Raw genomic sequence first — 22,144 nt, forward strand, 5'->3', positions numbered from 1 at the left:
ATTCCACACTGTCTGAGAAACGTCGACGGCTTTATGTATCGCTCCATCTCTCGTAATACTAATTTAAACTTTCTTCTCAAGTGCATCCTAGTTGATTCCGCGTTCCTACCGTTCGTCGTAACTTTTATGTAACGATATATCGAAACGCGCGGGCGCGACAGGATGATGGAGATATGTTTCGAGAATGGCCAAAGCATGGAAACTCTAAGGTAGCATAAGAACGGCATTCGAGCGAAACGGTTGGGCTTGCCATCAGCAGATAGCATCAAATCCACCTCTCGCGAACGATAGTAAATATTTGCGGACCAATCGAAGATATAAGATAGCGAGCTAAATCCATCAGCGATAATATTATCCTCGCCAATGCGAAACAGGATTTATTGTGAGAGCTTTCAAGAAATTCGTGATATTCTTTTAGTTACCGACCGTCTTGAAAAAATCCTCCCTCTGTTGTCTGTATTTACTCTTTTCTGCACATGTTCTGTACCACGTGATACGTAAATCGACAAAAAGCGTAATATTAATATTTCCATCGATTCCATTTCAATCTCGCGATATTTTACATCTTAATGATAAATACTTATCAATCGTTTCAACGATATGTACTTTTTATAAAGAGATTTTTTAAATTATTACACACATTCTCAGTTTAATAGTTGTATGTGTTAAACTGTTTTCTATTTGTGGAATTTAAAGCCAGTTTTAAAAGCAACAAAATAATTTTACTAAATCTCTAAAAATGTAACACGCGCGCAAACGTAAATTGTATAAATTATATTCTATTTTAAATAAATAATACTAGATGTGCATAAATCTCTCGCATACGGAATATCTAACCGAATAAATGTCAGTCGAGTTAGATAGACGGTATAAATGGCAGATGGTATAAATGTTATATTATTTCGTTAAAAAATGTATAAAATGCCAAATATGTGGGTCACTCATGAAATATATACGCGGAATGCATCACGCATATACATTTAGGTGAATTGCGCACGACACGTGTAATATCAAGTTTGCACGAATCGTGAAAGACAATCGCCACTTATATATTTTATAGCGAGCTATGTCTCTATTCACGCGATCGTGCGCTCTGCTGCAAAATAACGTACTCAAACGCGGTACATTGCTCTTTTGCTCCGGCCACAGAAATCAAATTTTCTCGTCCAATTCCATTTCGTTCGCCCGACTACGTCGATTAAAGCCCACCGTCGTCATCTCGTCCCGGTGCAGGTCAACAATATCGACCGCAGCAACCGGAGAAATAATGTTTCTAACTATATGCAACGACAACCCTGACAAGTGCGAGAGTGATGGCCGTGTATGTATGCAGAATGTCCCCTCAACTTAACACTTGTCGCGGTATTCCGGGCTGTTTCAATTTCCCGCGGCTTTCAATAATCTCCGATTCGACATGCCACGATGATAACTATGCGCTACGTGTCGAATAAACGCTCTCGCCAACGAAACAGAGCTTCTCTCTGCGCGAGATGAAGAGAATTAAATAGTATATCTAATAATATATGAAATTACGTTCCATATATTATTACATATTACAAGAGAAAAATATCTTTCGTGTGAGATTGCAGACTTTATTAAAAACGCACGTAGCATTTCGAATCTTTAGAGACGATACAAGAAAATGTCCATCAATCACGTAAATGTTCATCATGATTTAAGCGGACTCGCGCAGTAGCATTCCACGATACATCCATCAAGCGTGTGTGTGGCTTAACGGTCAATTTGTTCCCCACAATGGGAAATCCTGCGTATCCCGAACTTCCTGACATACATTATCGATGTCCCGTAACAAGGATCGCCATCCATTTGGGAGAATTCGACGATGATTCCGTCTTCGTTAAAGTTTCATGGTATCTGATGTAATCGAAAAGGGACTCCCCCGGAAAAGAGCGAAACGAAGAGAACAAGTCATAACCGTTCCTGCGGCGAGTAAATAGAATCTTCGAATAGGTCGTTATCTTTGGCGGATGGAGACAGCCAACACACGAGCGGATGAACAAACCGCAAAGCGGTGGAATCGGAAAGGGAAGTTGCGAGAAAATGGGCGATGAGTTGAGGGAAAATAGAATTGAATATAGGAAAGACAATTGTATTTGTAGTATGCGCGATTCTATTCAAATCGATATTTAACATCCTCCATTATCCTTCTTTAACGTTTTTTTAGCGAAATGCCGTCTCTCTGACCACAAGTTTGTCATAATTGTAAAAAAAGGATTTTAGTCATATTTCAAAGAATATTATTATGCATAGTATTTTTATCAGTTAATAATTACGTTTTAACGTAATGAAATTTTATCATTTAAGTTATCTAAAGCGCGCGAAATGAATTCGCACAGATATCTATATATAATTTTAAATTAGGTTAAATCACCTCGCTCGTTTATCCGTTCGCTTCTGTTTAAATCAATACCCGCCGCTTTCCTCGAACTTTCCTCTTGATTATTTTTATTAGTCGTTTCCAACTTCAATAATCTATCGGGAGGCGAAAGTTCGACTTAAAAGCCCAAGCTGAGGGAGTTACGCAAGCTCCTTATTTTATCAGGTATTACATTTTTGCCGTTCCTCAATTTTCTTCAGCAATCTCTTATCCCGGATTACGGTATTACATCAAACTCTTCTCTTTTGCGATGATCTTCGCTAATATATCTTTATGTGAAATATATACATATATACAGAGCGTAAGAGTACATGTACCAGAAATATCGATAACAAGACGAGGGAGGAAAAAAAACAGAGAAAATTTCCGCTCTTTATACTTTCGTGGGAAAGAGAGAGGGAGAGGGAGTTGGTCATCTCAGTTACACGATACTTTGATCGAACCTATATATAACATTCTAAACTTTATCGCCGTCCAAGGATCTTTTCCCCAGAGCGCCGCGCGAAAAGAAGCCCTTTCAGTCGCCGGCGACTCGAGTGCTGGAGAAATTCTAAGGTATTAAAGGTGCACTTTGAAGAATTTTCCCGGACGATTCTGATAAATGGTACGAATCTGTCACTATCGATGAAATGACGAAGTGCCGTCGTTTCCTCTCGTCGTTCCGCCAATCTCTAGTGTGGATCTTTGCGCTTCCGCGATCGATCAGCTCGCAAGCACGAAATATAGCTTTGTTTTAGCAAGAACGGTTAAATTTTTTAGCGAAGAAATACTTGGAAGGAATTTGCAGTGAGCGAATTTTTTCGCAAGATGTGTGTACAGTCAATTTAATTACAAAAGTTTGCGGCATTTTGTGAATGGGATTTTTTCGCGTCTCTGAAATTTCTTGGCCAGTAATCTGGTGCTCAGACTCTTGCATTTCTTGAAAACGGGAAGGAATTTGTTGGAATTGGCAAGAATCTCGATGATGACAATATTGTATTTCCGCGTTTTCGAATATTTGAAATCAACAATCCCGCAGGAGAATAATCACCGTTGACTGGAATATTAATCTGCGAAATTACGTAATTACGTAGTACCGTTGATACGGGCTTTATCCGTCAAAGGATGGCTTAAAGAGCGACCGTTCTATCTAAACGAGCGCTCTATCTAATCCAGAGGAGCTTCTTGCTTACTTCTCTGCGCAAATGAAAATTAAACGCGCCTTTTCTAAAGTCCGCCGTAACGAACGTCGGGGGCCCCGGGACGAAAAACCGGAGGGAAATTTCACGCGCGAAACTAGTTTTGTAAAACGAGATACGCGCGGCGATAATCAGCGACGCTCTTTGAAAAAGCCCCGGTAGCTTGAAAAACGATTTTCCGACTAACGCTCGCCCCCGCACGAGGGATAAGAGAGTTTCGGGCGTGGTTGCATCTTCGAAATACCTCTTTCGCAATTTCTTTACACTCCGAGAGCTGTTTTCTCCCCCTACCTTACTCTCGCTCTCTCTTTCTCGCTTTCTTGAAATTCTTAAGTAACGAAACTCGCGGAAGCAACTTCTTGCCCGGGGATGAACACGTTGCCGAAGATGCAAGAAGTGGGTGAAAATCCGCTCGCTCTTTTTCCTCATGACGCGCTGAATTCGCTCTCGCCATTCCGGAAAAGAAAACGAAGGGGACGAGTTGGCGTGTAGGGAACTACGTGAGCAGCTAAGAAGCTTTGCCGCACAAGGGACCCGCTTCTCTTCCAGATCGGCGGAGAGTAGGTGGAGATAGTAGCAGTTATTGAATCCTCTTCTCTCGCGTGTGTTGCCGCATAATGTAATCGAGCCAGTCTACGTGGAAAGTAGCGCGTTCGCTATCTATGATAAAGGCAGATTCCTTTCCAAAATCGCGCAAAATCGATTTCTGTTAAGTGAGCGCAGTACATATTAAACGCAGGCAGCATACTTTGCGGAATATCCCTAACACTTTAGAGGAATAAACGAATCGCTTCGGTAACAGCAGGTTTTCATAGCCACAGTGCATTTAAATGCATCTCTTATTTTTATATTAAATAACATCCGTCTAAATCGCGACAAAATTTAAGACACGAATTTATAATTTTGTGTCGCACATTTTAACATATATGTGTACTTTATATAATTTTATAAATGTTCTTTATATTATACGATGACATTATAAATAGGATCTGCAGTTTTTTGTCGCGATTCGTCTAAATAAGCCTTGTATTAGACGATATAATTCGTTTCGAGATTCAAGAGTTTTAGTCCAAATTTTATCACGAATTTACTTTGGAGTAAATACTTTCAAAAAAGAATTTTGTTTAGCTAGATGTATCGCGATTGTATAAAAAAAATAAAATATTGGAAATAAAAAACTGTACCTCAATTCGTGTCTCTATTAAATCCAGATCTACTCGCTTTTCAAAATATGTCACTGTCGATTACTCCTCGATCGAAATACCGCAGAGATTAATTTAGCTCGCGTGATCGCGGCTCGGCCTTCGCGATTGCAACCCCGCTCACGATAAAAGTTATAAAGCGCACGATAGGGGGGAAGAACACGCAAATTCCCGAACGAAGGGAGGTTCATGGTATCGTTAATGCGTGTCCCATTATATGCAGATCCGATCGATTCCGTGATGCGATTTTAAAATTCGCACGCGAAACTTTTTGATCGCGTCCCGACAACTTTCATTCTCCGGCCGCGGGAGGCCGGGATATTTCTCGCCGAGCAAATCCGCGGATCAGGAGGCATCGAGTAGTTCTTTCTTACTACGATGACGTTCGTCTGCTCGTCGAGTCACGTTCGACCGGAAATTTCACGCGAAACGCATCGCAGAAAATTGCGAAACTTTGACGCGTTGTAAGATCCAACTCGACAACGGTCGGCATTAACAACGTTACTTGACGCGACTCCGTGACAGGAAATATCGCCCTTCCCGTGCCGCGATGTCGGGTATTAAGATTCGCGAATGTGCTCGTTAACAGCTTCCGCTCGATGGAGGGGAGGGGGAGGTAGATTGTGGCACGTCGCATATCACGGCGCCAGAAATGACATGCGAAAAACGGCACACTCTAAGAGAGAGAGATAGAAAACGCCGCCCGTGACCTACTTGAGCAAATCCGATGAATGTATGTAACACGCGAATATATATGTATGAATAAATATGACTAACACGTTGCGATGACAGCGAACGCTTACCATTGTACTTGTGACTCGAGAACACTACGATTATGAGACTTATGACTTCCATATACAACGTAAGGAGAATTTTCGAAGCGATAGCGAGCTATGATGCAATATCCGCGAGATGAATCAGAATTATATTCGCGCAGCACATGATACATGGTTAGAAATGCACACATTGCGGATCTGTTTAGCGAGTAAATGAGAGGTCTATAATTGACGACGCTTTAATATCATATGAAGGTCGCGTCTTACTTTGACACAAATTATCATTCTTCGTGTTATACATATCTACGCGTCGGTATCGCGAGAGAAGGTTGTTTAAATGGGCTACTATGCCGCATCAACGCTGCTACGAATAATGCCGGTGATATGTGAGAGACGAGCGTGAGACACTAAGCCGCACTTGAACTCGCTGTAATACGTCTGAGAGCTAGTTCACGTTCAGCTTCAAGTTTACGTAACACGTAATAGCGGCGCGACACGCGCGCTATTAATTTTCCGGGAATTAGTTAATTAAGTTAACCTCTTTCTCTGTCTCCCACACGTTTCTTATTGCAACTAGAAAGAAATTACGCTTGGGAAGTAGCTAGAGAAAAATCCGTGCAAAAAATAGGAAAAAATTGGCGAAAAAATATAAATAGGTATGTAAAAAAAAATCTGTTTCGCACGTCGAGAACACCGAAATGTGTGTATCGTAAATTGCATCCATAGGATTACTTTTGCGTCATAAAATATGAAATGGAGTTCAGCGGTTTAGTGAAAATAATACGCGTACACGCGCTGGTGGTCGCCGAGAACTGAAAATTACAACGTAACGCGCTCGCCGCGTTAATTTATCATACCCTATTTCATTGTGACGCGATCTCCTCTCGTGCGCAAACGAAGTGTGTGACTCTCCGCGTAATATCGTCGAAATTATGCAAGCCGCAGTAATACGTCCTCATCAGCGATACGCTGCGTCGCGCGTCAGGTGTGGGGTCAGGTGGTGCCGGAAAATCGAATGAAATTGCAGTCATTAGGTTCATTTTCACGCGTATATCCAATTCCAATTAGGCTAATGATTTCCCGGTGTATTCCGTCTCGCGCTCGGGCGAGAACGTCGTTTTTCACGGCGATATTTACGCGCGCGCGCGGGCGAGAATACGCATCCCCGATGCAGATGTGGCACTTCATTAGACCGGATTCAATTTGCCGAAAGTTTTGTCGGATTTTCAATGCACGCGCCGCGCGCTTGAATGCGCCTGATAGAGGCGCCCCGTTGTAAATTAACACCGCTGCTTTTTAAGCCGCCCGCTTTTAACGAAAGCGAATCGAATTATCGATGTTACCGTCGGGGAAACATTGTTTCCGATATTTACGCATCACCGACTTTCGCATTCATTTTATATTCCAATTACTCCGACGGAATAAGCTTCGGACAATCGGTTGCTTTCGGTGAGAAAGAGTGTCGATGTTGCGCAGCCGTTAGCATTTAAAATTACCATCCTTCTGGAAAACGGGGAATTTAATGAATTTTGCTAGAAAACTCACGGACCATCTCACAATCTCCAGTTTTAATAATTCGCAAACTCTCTTGTATGACTCTTATCATTTTAAACTAACTTTTCTATCAAAAGGGTGAAATAAAAATCATTCCCCCATTTGTATAATTTATTATTTAAAAGCAATCTGTGCTCTCTTCATCGTTCATTTTCCGAGTTTTTATCCTTCCGAAAAGAGATTTAATTTTAATTTTGATAAAATTCTCATCTTTCTAATTTTTATTTCGGTACAAAAGAATTTCTTTTTCTCTTCTTCTTTTTTACGGATGGTACATCAAATCGCAATCCCTGCCACGCGTGTTGTATCCTTTTACATGGATTTGATAATGAAAATGCACGGCTGCTTACGACCTGTCAAGTAGCAGGCGCATCTTTTCGCTTCATCACCGCGTGAAATGCTTTCACGTAATTGTGAAGAAGCCCTCGACGTTGACGCGACGCATCTATCCGCTTCCGTCCCTTCATTTTCTCCTCTCGCTAACGAGAATGCTCGGCGTACCGTCCGTTTTCCGCGCCGCTTATTGAAATGTAGATGCAGACGCGGGGCCCGCGATACTGGAAGCTGAAAACAGAGAGAGAAAGAGAGAGAAAGAGAGAGCCGTATTTCATAGACGAAGACGACGGGCTTGCTGCAGGCGACCGCGCTCTCGCGTGCATAACGTGACTCGAGCGCACGTCCGTTCCGTACGACTGGCAAGTGCATAGCGCCGACATTGCGGAACAGCGGCCGAGATGCAATCCAGAGGTGCAGACAAAAGGGCGGAAAGAATTAATGACGGCACCGGCGCGCGTCCCATTTCGACCCCGCGGTGAAACGCGTCTCGCTCTCGTCGCGCTTCTCGCACTCGGACGTGACTCAATCTTTCTCTCTCTCTCGTTCGCTCTTTCTCTTTCTCTCTCTGGTTCGTACGGAATACGTATTATCCGTAAATGAGTTACCGAGTGCGCCGACACGACGTTAACACGTCAAGATGCCGACGAGAAGGATGGGGAATGGAGATTAATCAGTCTCGCGCCATCCAGTTGTTACATCCAACGAGATTTTTCTCGCGCTCGATCTTCGTCGAACGCGAAAAACATTGCGTCTGTATATGCAAAGTAATCGTATATAGTATCGTGTTATTTCAATGAGAATTTTGATTTTTGTACGATTTTTGTGCCGTTGAAGCGGATACATATAATCACAAATTATTTGTATTTATATTTCTGTATTTATTAAAATCTCGTTCATTTTTTCCTTACATTTGCGTTATCTATTTGCCGAGTACATTGTAGCTTCTTTCCACGCCTGTTTGCTCGATACCGTGTCGGAGGAAATCTCTGGGAGCTTTTACGTTGACAAATAAATTACGATAAATGAGTTACCGGAGTCCCGACGACTTCGAGCAAAAGGAAGGTGCGGTTCTCGAAAAAGAGATGTGGAAAAAAAGTACGTTGAAATGGCGAAACGAAATTAAGCAGTTTTACATGGTCAATTTGTAGTTTCTGTCTTGTGTCTTTTTTGCGACCTTCAATTATGTCGCGTAATAGAAATTATTATATTTAGGTCAAATTAGATTTGTCGACTCATTTTCGCATAATCGCGTTATTCTTCATCTTATCTTTTGCAAAATATTCATAAATATCCCGCGATTTTATAAAAAAGAAAAAAATTGTGTTAAGGACAATATTATAAATATGTGCATCTTTAGGAAATATAGTAAGAAAAATGAGTTGTAATAATGTGTCTTACAACGCGTTATTCGCATTCGCTAATTACAAAGAGATTGCGTGAAAAACAGTTTCCAATACAGCGATCGGAGCCATCTGTGGGTATATTCCTTGCGGGAATAATAGATTAATTAGCTAGCTGTATACTTTGTGGTCGATTAATTTACCGTTAATCTTAACCGACGGACTTCATTGGAATCGCGTCGCGATCGATCTAGGTTCTAGGCATTTTCTGTCTATTTGAACAACCAAAGGAGAGGAGACGCCACCAAGTTTAATCGAGGTGCTTTCTCATCAATCTCACGTTGCAAGAGAACGGCTGCTTTCTTTTCTCTCGGTTTTGCAGAATCCCGCCTCATTTATCGCACAGACTCTCGACGAAGTGACGGCAAATTGCTTTTACTGCAAATCTCGAATGAAAGAGAATATTTAATTATTTTAGATAAATGTCTTTCTTTAAAAAATATTATATGTTTGTTTGAAGAGATATTACATGTTCTCTGTTGAGGTTTACATGATTCATTAAAAAAAATAAATTATGTGAAACCTTTATATAACAGTTTGCTTTATTTAATGTTCTGAATAAAATAAACTTGTGTTTAATTGAAAGTGTAAAAAATTAAAAAGTAGCTTTAATTAAATGCGAGTTTCTTACACTCTGCCTCTATCTCTCTCTTTCTCTCTTCTACATTATGTTCCTACGGTCGGAAAAATCGAATCGGGCGTTTCTCATCGCTCTCAATTTACAGTTTAATATAGTCGGTCAATCTCCACCTTGCGTTAACACCTTCTTCCGAAGAACTTTAAATTACACGTATCTCCATAACAATTCCAGCCTCTTCTCAGTGAGAGAATCGCCGGCCATTAAACCGGATGAGAATAAATTCCAAGAGCGGGTTTTACACGCGCGTTAAGCAACTTGCACGTTTTTCACGTTTTCTGGGAAAGATCGTTAAAATTGCCGATTTTTCTCGTCGAACCCTAGCAAGAAGAGATTCGATGGCGACATAAAGGGATATCTATTCGCGAGTAAGCATTCGAAGATGAGATTGCGCTGTTTGCATACGCGATTAAAATGACTGGCTTTGCTTCAAATCGGATTACAAAGCGCTGAAAAAACGCGCGAATTTAAATAATGTCCTATCGTAATTAATGAACGTGTCTTTCGGAGAATCGCCCTCAAATCGTTCGCAAACGCGTGAAAACCCAAGAGAGTCGTCCATCGGGCGGTAAATCGCGACTTTCGACTCGGGGCGGTGTTTTTTTAATTCAGGGGGTTGAAGGGTTGAAGCGCGCTATTCTTCCTACTTTTCGCGTCGACGAGCCTCGAGAGACGGATACGCGAGATTACGAGATGAAGGCAGATACTCCCTCTTTCGTAAACGTAGTTGAAACTTTTGATGTATATATTTAGTAGCGCATTTTCTTTGCAAATCTTCCCCCTAGTAGCGGTAAACGTTCGTAGACGTTCTTCGTGTCGCGCACACGCGCTCGTGCTTCCTTTTTTAAAAGTTAAGTTTTACCCGGATTCCCTTCATGCAAAGTTTATAATGATATAATAATAACACAATTATGAATCTGTAAATTATATCGTGTCGATAGAAATATTAGACTAGAAATAAAATGACGTATTTATAGATCGCAGAAAGCACTTGTTGCTCTGGATATTGATTTACAAAGTGAGCGACGTTTTCGATGTATTTTCAAGTTAAAATCTATCGAGTAGAGCGCTATGATGAGTTTGAGTATAAATATATCATAGGTCGAGATTCTCTCGACCGCGATTATCGCTTGCATTATCGAATACTCGAGTAATTATGAAAGTTATAATGAGCGGTACAACTCAGTTACAAGTAATCGTAAACGCAATTGTGTCGTGAGAGAAGAGAGAAATGGCGTTGGAAAATTTATTTCTCAAAAAGTTGGCGTTAAAAGTTTACAGAATCGATATTGAAAGCGAATCTATAATCGAGACAATGATAAATTTTTACTTTCGCAAAACAAAAGATTGTAATTTTCGCTACAATATTTTCAACTTCTCAGACGCAATCTTTAATTAACCAAGATGAATACATGTTGTGTCTTGCATCTGGATTAATTTTACGAATTTAACACTTTCACATATCATTCGAGAGGATTTCAGAAAAACTTAGAAACAATGGTTACTTTTAATTAATTAAGTAGAACTTGATTCGCTCTCTTTAATATAATAAAACGAAGCTGTTTCATTAGTAAATTGTATAAAACTACAAAGAATATGCGATTTTCAGAGTTTTCATCATATGTACATGTGTGTATTTTCTCGATGTAGATTATCTCTTTTTTAAAACTAGAGTTTTAATCTATACGATTTAATCAATATACATATACATGTGTATAAAAATTGCTTTTATCCCAAAATATATGCCATGTTCCGCAAATAACGGGCCGTCTATCCGTCTAGAGCCGATTACTGGACGACGTCGACGACGACGACGACGACGAATAGAGATTCATTATGTCGGGAAATGCGATCAGAGTGTGTACGAGAACAGAGAGGAGGATCCGGATGCAGAGAAGTGACGGATTGTATATTGCGCTTTTCTCCCATTATACACGGAGTGTGTCTTGGGCTCCTCTCGTCTCGCGTTTGCTCGCCTGTACGTACGTGTGTTTGTTAATCTCTTCTGTGCCAACATCCACCGGCCAACCAATTTCATGATTCTACCGCGTACAACGACGAGAGATCCATCTCGTGTCATCGCGTCTGCGAAAGATTCGTACGTGTACCATCTGAAAACAATAAACGGGCCTGTCGCGGGAGGGCCTGAATCGATTGATAACTTGGTCGGATAACGATCGCGCTGGCTGACGTCAGACTTGCGCGGCACGCAAGGTCAATGTGCAGTTAACCCATTGCAGAGAGCAGAAACGGGATTCGAAGTGGATGATGTAGGCTAACGAATTTATACTTTCTAAATGTCAGAGGTGGTCGAACGGAATCGAAGGAAGAAACGGAGCTAAGAGACTGTGAAGATGATCTCGAGTGTCTTGTTCGAAGCATTTGTACGTTTATGTGAATAAATTATCTTATAAATTGCCTCTTTAACGCTTTTTCCACAAGTTTTTATACGGAAAATATTTTAAATTGTAAAATATACTCTGAAAAAGATCTGCGCAAAAAATGTTCAACAAAAAATTTCACAAAATTATACAAAAAATGAAACGGTATTTATAAAAACGTCTAACAGCAATAATCAATATTTCGTGATAAATAATTAATCATTGTGAATGAAAATATGATTCTTCTACGGATTAATTCTCTAATTGAGAATGTAATCTATTGTGCGATAGATTCCGCGGAACCAACTGACGCGAAATTCTGCGGTCGCCGAATTCTTGATCGCCCTTTGATAATAACCCAACGTCCAAGATAACCACTTCAAAGCAGTCTCGAGCATAGTCGGACATTTGGGTTGTGCATTCTCCTATTCAAGATCCGCAGTAACTATTTTGCGTCATCAAGTTTCTGGTTCGTTCACCTGCACTTAGGCGACCGCAAATCTCCATTTACTCTGTTCAAAGTACAAGTATTGTCAAAGATCTCTGTGTTTTGCCTCTTGGTTTTATAGAATTTCATTAAGAAATAGATTATTGACCGTGTGTTACTAAGAGAATTCCGAGAAGATAATAAAAGATCAAGCAAATTAAAAATTTGTAGAATATAATTCTTTAAAAGGAGAGGAGTGTAACATACCATGTTACAGCTGCGATATACAATGTGCCAGTAATATTCTCATTGCTTTTAAAATTAAACATGTTAGAATTTTTAAATTGATTTAAACAAATTTTTTAATGATTTACAATAATTGATTCGATTATAGCAAATGTTAATATTAAACATTTTAAACATCTATTGATTTTATCTTGAATTTATTAGTTTGGTGATATCCGATTCGTATTTAACAAGTCGGAAATGGTTATTTTTTTCTTGTACTTTCTTCTTATTAAATTCGTCTTATTCATTCGCTTAATGTTTTTTCGTATTAATCATTTAAAAAAAATTAGAAAAATTCTTCGACAAATAAATTTATCCAAACTCTTCGATAAATCAATTTGCATTTTAGGGAGATGGATAAAGTCTAGAAATTTTTCATTTAACTAATGTACGTGGGTACGTGTGTGTTTGTTATTGTGCACGTGCGCGCAGCGTTTGCTTGGCATGTACGGTGGCCGTTTGCTTTGACGTCATCGGCGAAGGACGAGGGTTACGAGCAAGGCAAAGGGTGCTCCGTCACGCCGGAGGTAAATTAGTAGCTCGAGTGTGCATCTTGGAGCCCGGTCCCGACGTTAACGCGTTAACACCGTGACTGGTTGCGGCAGATTCTGCAGCAGCTGCTGCGGTAGTCGTCCATTGCCAACAGCAGCAGCAGCAGCAGCAGCAACAGCAGCAGGAGGGAAGGACTCGACGAGAGGACACAAAGAGGAAGGATCGGGATGCCGAGCGCAAATGCCGTTCTTCAGCTTCTCGCTCTTCGCTGCCTCTCGTAGCTCGTACCTCGAGTGCGACTCGCGTCGATTTGTTCTTGCGCGTCAGCCTCGACATAAATACTACGATACACGACGAGGAGGAAAAAGTCGGGAGGCGATAAGGAATAAATGCGAGACATTCCGATGACGATCGAGAGCTTTTTATTTTTACCGCACGTTCTTATTCCGAGCTTTAGCCGTTACAGTGTCGATCGGTTTCGAATAAAATCGCAACAACAGGCCGTCACCCGTGTTCACGTCGCGCAAAATATGAAAATACATTCACGCCGCGATTCCTGTCGGGATAAGCCATGAATTATTAAACAGAAGCGATTCGAGTTTTTTCCCGGCTAGTTTCTTCGTCGTTTCTAGCGTCGCTCTCTTATATAAACGTCTCCGAGTGTCGATATTTCTGAAAACGGCGTCACGTCGGCGGTCTAATGAGAACACGTGTCACGCTGTGATAGTGTCACGGCTGTCAGTGACGTTGGCGTTACGCGGCGCGAATCAGCCTCAAGATTAATGCGACAATGACGCACGGTTCGCGATACACAAGTTTTGCGAGCGATGGAATCGAGAAGCAGAAAATGAGAGAGAAAGAAGGAGAGAGGATCGCGCCTCGCGCGGAAATAAATTTTCATCGAGCCACGGGTAAAGAACTTTTCCAATAATAACGGAAATATAAATTACGGGGATGGGGCGCGATAACGAAGTGAGAAGGAGGAAATATACCGGGGCGCGTAACGAGAAACGAGAATACGATTGAATGAAACAAACAAAATGAACGAGATACAGCCGCGGTTGCCCCGGCCTGGAAACGCCGAATCGATGTAACGATTAGTGTTTCGCCGGCGGAATGTAAGGGAGAGAAAGATAGACAAATGGAGCCAACATCTGGACGTATCCGATATGCTGGCTGAGAAAAGCTTGTCGGCCGACGTATTTGCCGACGTTGTGTGAAACGCGCCTAGAGAATCGACAGCGAGAACCAATGGTTTCGCGCACACATTCAAGATATGTATTACATTAGTCGGCCTTCTGACCCGAGCTCTCTCGGCCGCTAAATCCTGCATACCGAATGAACTTATTGTTGGCGAGCGAGCGAGGCGGCCGCGCGATTTTCCCGATTCTAAAGAGCCTGCAGCGAAATCGGCATTGTTTCAACGCGATTGTTTCACGGCGAATGGTATCTCTTTTGGTTCTCTAATTGTAGCGAGGCGCTGTTATCGATGTAAATACACGCCGCATAAAAATTGAGCAGGTATTTCCTCAATTCGCGAGCGCGTTATCAATTATGCTAATTTTTGCCTCGCCTGAAAATAATTGTACGAAATGTAAAACGATACAACAAAAGTCGGTCTCTGCGCAATTTGCAAAATGCAATTTTTTTCGTCGCGAAAAAGAATCTCGACGAAATTGATCAAAAAAATATGTAGATACTCTGTACGCAATTTTTTTTCCCCGATTGTCTCTTTTTCTTTCTGATAACACATTCGATAATATCAGACGATAAAATGTTATATCCAATGGAGAATGATTCCCAAGGCCGATTATGACCGGAATATGTGCAATTATTAAAATACAAATAAATTATCAAAATACAACCTTCGTCAGTCATTCATTATTATTGCGGGGGCGAAAAGTCAGGGCCCTTTTGGCAATCGAAACTTTTTTTCTCACAGAAGGATGTCTTTCCGATTCGCGCGCGACGTTATTTTTTCGCCAGAAATTACCCACTTTTCTCCCCCGATTCACCTTTGTCGTTTCACGAGACACATACATTGTGTAATCGTTGCTGAGATAAATCAATCTGATTGAGATAACGATGGTATCGCAGCGCGAATCGCGATTCTGATACATGTGGAGGGGCATTTGGCTTCGTTTTCTTCCCGAAATCTTGAGAGAGGGCTAATCTTCGCGCCCCTTCTCGTTTTCCTTATCTTCAACCCTTGGAGTTAATTTCGCCGGATACTTCTCAGTCTATCCGACCTGGACATCTTTACGACGTGATTCGCGTCGAATTTACGCATACCTGCCCAAGGACGAGTCTGCCTAAAGTACGACAGGGCATTAGATAAGAACTCGCCGATCGATCCCGTGGGCAAGGATCCTTGAAAAAAAATAAGGGAGTTGTAGAGAAAAATAACAATGGGAGGGAAGCTGCGTACATTATTATCGCAATAGATCGACCCTTTCAAATTGCTTTTGAACAACAGGTTTATTTTTATAGGCTCAAAATTTCGTCTATATTTTCTGAAAGTTTATGAGTTGACGTCGATCCTGAAATAAACCACATCTCTCTATTAAGCCTTCGGGGCAACCTTTAACTGAATTTGATATTATCATATTTCTACCTATGAGCCATTTTTTATTTTTTTTTTTTTAATACAAGTGTTTTCGGATTATAATTTTAAAGAAATAAAATTGTAAAAAAATCCATAAAAATTTGGAAAAATTAGACTTTAATGCTGAATAAAAATTGTGAAGGATAGATTATTAAGAATGTTTCTGTATAATTTATATTACGAGTAAATCTCATTTTTTAAAGATAAAATTAATAGGCATTTAAGTAGTAGATCTAGTTATACCATCTTCATATTTTTTCTATCTTCTACACGAAAATTTAAATTTATTCTACGCACCTTAAGTTTATATTAACTTTATTTTTACACTAGAAATTTTTCCTGTAACGAATGTTAATTATAATATCTCTAATAATCTTTAATCTTATTTTAATCCAAGCCACAAGACGATCATGAAGCGAAATACATAAAATCTGGAATAAAAATGAACGTAAATCGAAAATACGTCTTTTCTTGAATCGCCAAGCGTTAAAATCGCGAAATTGTGATTTCAGACAGGCGCAATAAAATCCACCGGATATCGCCCTCTGATCGCCGAGGGGGATATCACGTTAAATTTCCACGAAATCGAGGAAGAAAGAGATGAGAAAGGAGAAAAGGGGCTTCTTAGCCCTTCCTATAAAGAACTCGCCATGGCGAGTAATCTTTTACCAACGTATTTTTCAGTCACGTCAAAAGCCGGCGAAAACCGAAAAGCGCGTCTTATTCGCGTTTCTCTCTCTCTCTCTCTCTTTTGTTTGATCATCTCTCTCGCCGGAGGCGGTAACGAGGACGGGACTTATCCAGCCCCGAAATCTCCAACGCGAAATTGCGAAAGCCGGACACAAAGAGGTGCGTGCAACGAGTACCGACACGAGAAAGAGAAGATTGTATCTTCTCGTTTCTGTCATGTTAGCGGCCGAAACGCAAAGAGCAGACAGACGGATGGACTGGTCCTGACACGAGATGCACCGCGAGTGCATCATGCACACGGCGTTTTCGTTGTTAAGCCATCGATCTCTCCTCTCACCTGGGTACAACGAACCGCACGTTCCGGAAGATGTGCAAACTCATTCACGAGATACATCGCAATCGCTGATTTTGATGAGGATCGTGACGTATAGTGTAGGATGAGATCCGGGTGAACCGCTGAAGAGAACCGCTTTTTGAAGATAAAACGCGACTTTGAACCGGCAATTCTCGCAAAGGTGAAAGTGTGCCTGCTTTTAGTCTGTGATGTATAATACTTTATAAGCCGAAGCTATAAACGAGCGAGGTACCTGATGTAAAACTTTCGCGAATAGAAATTAAGCTCTCTATTAGGTTCCGCAACGAAGTTTTGAGAGAATCCGCTCTCTTAAATTCCTCTCTCTTTCGAGAGAAAGAGAAAAAATTTTAATTATAAAATATTCTTTCGATCGTTTTAAATTGCCTTTTCGTTTTTCGAACAAATTTTCTCTACGAAAATCATTTTTATACGGCAACAAAAGTTTTACGCGAATGAACTTTCGATTGCTTTCAGAGATTCGCGTTTGGCTCGCGAAATTTCGTTTAGTTTCGCGATTTCAAAAATTCCTAGATATCGAATATTTCGCTTTTCTTAACGGAACCAGGAAGGAACTGTCTCCATCGGCGGATATATAAACTCCGCTTTCCAGAATCCATACAAAGGGCGCGAGTTTAAACTTCTTCTTTCTTTCCCGATGTATTTCTTTCACATCTGCTTTTTCCTCTCGATATCACATAGCTCCAAGAGATTCGCTCATGGTTACATATACTCGTGTTCTTCTTTATCGAAGTGCGGTTCGTGATATAGTCGCAGTATAGGATCAATAATAATATCCTATACAGTAAAATAACACACACATAATACTTCAGCGATGTATCGTATAAAATATTGGACAATTTTTTATCAAATTCAAGACTTTTATAAAATGATAACATATTGATAATCAAACAATTAAACTACATTTATTAGTCGATAAATTGTGATCATTTTACTTATAATGCAATTCATTGAGCTTTCAAAATTTTTTGGGCTATGCATCAGATACAAGAAATTACCTCGATACGGAAAGATTTAGCACGTACGCTATAAACAATGATGGTTGCGAACGCATCTACGTTATATAAGGATTTATGATCCTCCCGTTATTGTTTCTGAATATTTTAGCATTTTTACGACGTCTTTGAAGCTTTCATATCGCGATATCTATCTTCGCTTGAGAGACAAATAGCGATTACAAATAATCCATTTGAAAATAATCCGGTGCAACGGCTCTCGCATCGCATGACGTGTAATATCCGCTTCGATTCGCTTAAAAATATCAGAAGCGGAATTCACCATGGACCTGCGTATCTTTTTACCTCGCTTTTAATGCCTTTTATTTGTCAGCGCGTCGTATATACCTTCGAGATTCCCGGTGGTTTTGACATCCATCGCAGAACTCGCAATTTTTCCCGGTTCGCATCTCCGGTGGTACGCGACCTCCACGCGGGATACAATACGCGCATCTCTTCGGCCGGGATAATCCGTTGAATAAAATAATCGCGATTCTCGTCGTGTGTCTGACAAAGATATATCTCTTTCTTTCGTTCATTTGGGAATTTATATTAATGTCACCGCGTAATCCATGGCGTTCGCCATTCCGGATCCGACAGCCGACATCTTTTTCACAGAATCGCACACACGCGCGTTCGCGTCATATATATATATATATCCACGTAATTACAGAGCGTTTCCTGTCAGGTTACTAATGGGGAAGAGATTTAAAAGATTCATTAGGGACGACTTGGGAAAGACAGCGCACACATACACACAAAGTTCAGTTTCAAGAAATTACTATCGTCATATGTTGGACGCGAAAATGATGAGTTTTGCTATCCGACGTTTAATTATTGAATTTAATAATAAACATCGAATAGATATATTATAGAATGAAACTGCCATTTTTTTCCTACTTTGTATACTATATTATTAAATCAAAAAGTAGTAATTAAAAACAATCGGATATGCAAAATTAAAATTAGCAGTTGAAAAAGCTAGTGAATCTGTCATCATTTTTAAATAATAAATTTATTGGAAATCGTTCGAGAAATGTACGAAAATAACGACCGAGCAATTTTTGAACTCTCTATACGCAATATAATTATTGATAATAAAGTATGCTAAATAAAAAAAACTTTACGCAATTTCGAACAGTTCAAGAAGAATATATCCAACATCCGGAGGATATTTCCTTCGTCTTTGGAGCGCTTTAACGGCGCCGTCCTTCTGTCGGACATATCGCTGTTCGTCTCCCTGGGAATTGCAATCCCCGACGTTAATCTCGCTGGCAATTTTTCTGTTTCAAGGAGGAACCGCCGACGGCTGTCCCGAGGACAGCGTGCCGAACGAGAACGATGGCGGTTGTAAATGCGCGGATTGTCCACCCCGCAAGTGTCGACCGGGTCAACGGCCGATGCCGGTGAGAGGCACGTTTTCCGGGACCCCCGGTAATTGCTGTCCGCGCTACAACTGCGTTCCCTCAGGTAATGGAATCTACAAACGCGAACCGCGACGGGAAATAGTGTTTGTCGAGTGTAACGATCGGCCGTGCGTGGAAAATCCGAGTCTGTTACGTAAAACCGAGAAAATGATATACGATGGTGATCACGATAATACCGCGCTTTTCCCTTCGATTAAATCACATAGTACCGTGCGAAACGAATCGGATCGATGATAGCGTTGATCTTAGGCAAATTGCGTTGTAATAAGAGAACATTCTATCTTATAACGTTTACCGAGAATAAGATAATATGTGTATATTCGCGTTATCTTATATATATGTATTCCTTATTTAACACAAAATTAAGTAAAATTCTAAAACATTGGAGATATTAATTATTGCATAAAATAATTAATATAGCAATCAGTAAAATAAAATAAAATAAAATATTTAACTTGAACGATTCGATAACGCAAGTTTACGATCTCGAATCGCATCTCTCTCGGTTCTGCAGATCACCATCACGGGATCGAGTCGTCGTGTCCCGAGGACAGCGTTTTAACGGATGACGGTACCTGCAAATGCGTCCCGACGTGTCCACCACCCAAGTGCCGACCTGGTCAACGGCCGATCCAAGTACGAGCAGCCAAACCCGAGACACCCGGTAGCTGCTGCCCCCTCCACGACTGCAGACCCTTAGGTAATTACGAAAGGTCGTAATCGAGGCTGTCTCTTCTGTCAGCGATAGAAATACGCCATATATCGGATCGATATTTCCTGAATCTGCTTCCTCTCTCTCTCTCTCTTTCTCTCTCCCTCTTTCTCTTTCACTATCTTTCACTCTTCGATACGGCCTCTCTTTCTCTCTCTATCTCTGAGATGTTCCAATTGCAATCTGACGAGGCAAGCTCATTCGTCGAGCTTGTAGCTTCAATGTACTTCAGATATCAGCACGAACTTTTAACTCGATCGTAATCAACGCGTTTCCTACGAACGTACGACGTTCCATTAACGAGAGAAAGGAAGAAAGAGTGAGTAGAGAGGGTGGTCGCGTATATGTGCATTAAATATGTGACGAGAATAATGAGATTTTGAAAGAGCAAAGAGCTTTGCGACGAAATGAAGGAAATGATTTTCATTGGCATAAATACACATTCGCACATTTCAAGCTTTCCTAGTTCAATTATCGCGAGAGAGGATAATTCTTGACTTTTGATCTCTCAACGAATCTCATCTTCCTCAATTATGGATTAGACGATATGATAAGTGAAGATTTTTTTTATTAATTTCCGCATAGTTTTCATGCGAAATCTAAGTGAGAATTAAATATATTTTTTAAATGCAGCGTTTTAAATCTCGTTCTAAAATCCGTAGGCTCTTAAACTCAGCGGCTTTATAAATGCTAGTCGCGCAGATTATAAGCAGAGATAATGCTCAGATGCAATGTATTTCACCCGAGCAACGAGCGGCGGTTTTTAAGTTACGACATTTAAAGTTATACCACCGGACGCCCTCGCTGCAAGAACTTTCGATCTACCTGTTGAATTTTAATGAAGTCATTCTTATCTCGCGAAATCGCGAGCTAGCGTTCTCTTTCTCTTTCTCGGTTGAAATTTAATAATATTCTGCATATATGTTTTAAAATTTAATAACATTTTCACTACGAGACCACATATTATCAATAAAAAAATTATTACATTAAAAATATTATCACTCTTCTCAAAGCTCGACGATTTATTGAACTTGTCCAGTTCAGAAATGATCCAGCAATTCCTTTCTTTAATGTTTCAAATAAAGAAGCAGCTTCTAAATAATTAAATTATCTATTGTGCTAAAGTATAAAATAAAGTACATATGCCAAGTATATATTTTCAATACATTACAATCGATTATAGATCGCCGTCTTTCAGCTTGTTAGATTTTCGACAATTAAATATCGTTTTATGTCATACGGCAAATTCACTTTGGTTCTATATCACGCTGAACAGTGTTTAAACAGCTACGCGACAATTAAACAGCGTTCTATCTTGTTAACAATATTCATTAGCCCACAGTCCGCATTATCGGTTGCACGTACACGGTTGATGCATCGTTTAATTAATACACTTGTCCAAAAGTACACGTGATAATAAATATTGACGTAAACCCTGATATACAGCGATAAATAGCGATACAACCGATTTAAATTATATAGACTTTTCTCCTTCTTTCTCTCTCTCTCTCTCTCTCTCTCTCTCTCTCTCTCTTTGTCTGCTTGATTTTCGTTGCGAAAGTACACACATTTTAACTATGTTAATTAGAAAAATAATTATTTTCCGACCGAGATTTGATATTCTAAGCGAAGCTGCATACACAATATTTGCAATTGATTCGCCGCGAGCGTTTTATTTTTGCATTTACGTGGTTATTTTTCGTTTCATCTTGAATCTAGAACATTAATTCAAGCGGATAATTTTTCGTAAAGAGAACCCGGCGATATTGGATACCAACTTGTTTCTCACATCTCGTAAACCTTACGATTCTTCATTTAACGCGCCTTTGTTTCTCCCCGTCCTTTTTCAGACCTTCCTTCTCTTTCTACCGAGAGATTATACTCTTAATATCTTTTATCCAAAACGCTTTTATTATCGCTCCCAATTTGAACCATCAATATTGCCTTCTCGCCGCAATATGGAGCAACAAAAAGTAATGAAACATCCCGAATAACGAAAACGGACTAAAATGAAAAGCCTCGAGCGCATAAAAAGGAAAACGCGCGCCCTTTCATATTTTCTTGCAAAAGCTCGCGAATTTAGCTTTTCCCGCAGGCTCTGTAACGTGAAATGGCGGGAAAACGTATTACGCGTCCGAAGGACAGCCGGTTAGCCAACTACTGACGCGTATATCGTGGATAAAAAAAATTCGTTCAAATTTTTTCCCTTTCAGCGCGAACCGTACGTTACATACGCGTGTAGCGACAAGGAAATAATGGGAGCCATGAACGCC

General features: G+C 40.3%; 1 protein-coding gene across 5 annotated transcripts in view; it reads left to right on the forward strand.

The window, feature by feature from the left end:
* The window catches only part of Cmpy (crimpy), a 251,460-nt gene that overhangs the window by 222,321 nt on the left and 6,995 nt on the right, over positions 1–22,144 (forward strand). For 3 of the 5 annotated variants that reach the window (XM_083081385.1, XM_083081382.1, XM_083081383.1), the window contains 2 exons: positions 19,026–19,202; positions 19,674–19,859. The exons of 1 other annotated variant lie outside the window; for it this stretch is intronic. In XM_083081385.1, the coding sequence (XP_082937511.1) occupies positions 19,026–19,202; positions 19,674–19,859 (363 nt within the window). The remainder of the gene's footprint in view (positions 1–19,025; positions 19,203–19,673; positions 19,860–22,144) is intronic. One more of the 5 variants, XM_083081384.1, reaches the window with a different exon arrangement.

Source organism: Camponotus vicinus, unplaced genomic scaffold, assembly GCF_025532165.1.
Source record: "Camponotus vicinus isolate PSW18456_S1 unplaced genomic scaffold, iyCamVici1.0 SCAF_11, whole genome shotgun sequence".
Classification (NCBI taxonomy): Eukaryota; Metazoa; Arthropoda; class Insecta; order Hymenoptera; family Formicidae; genus Camponotus; species Camponotus vicinus.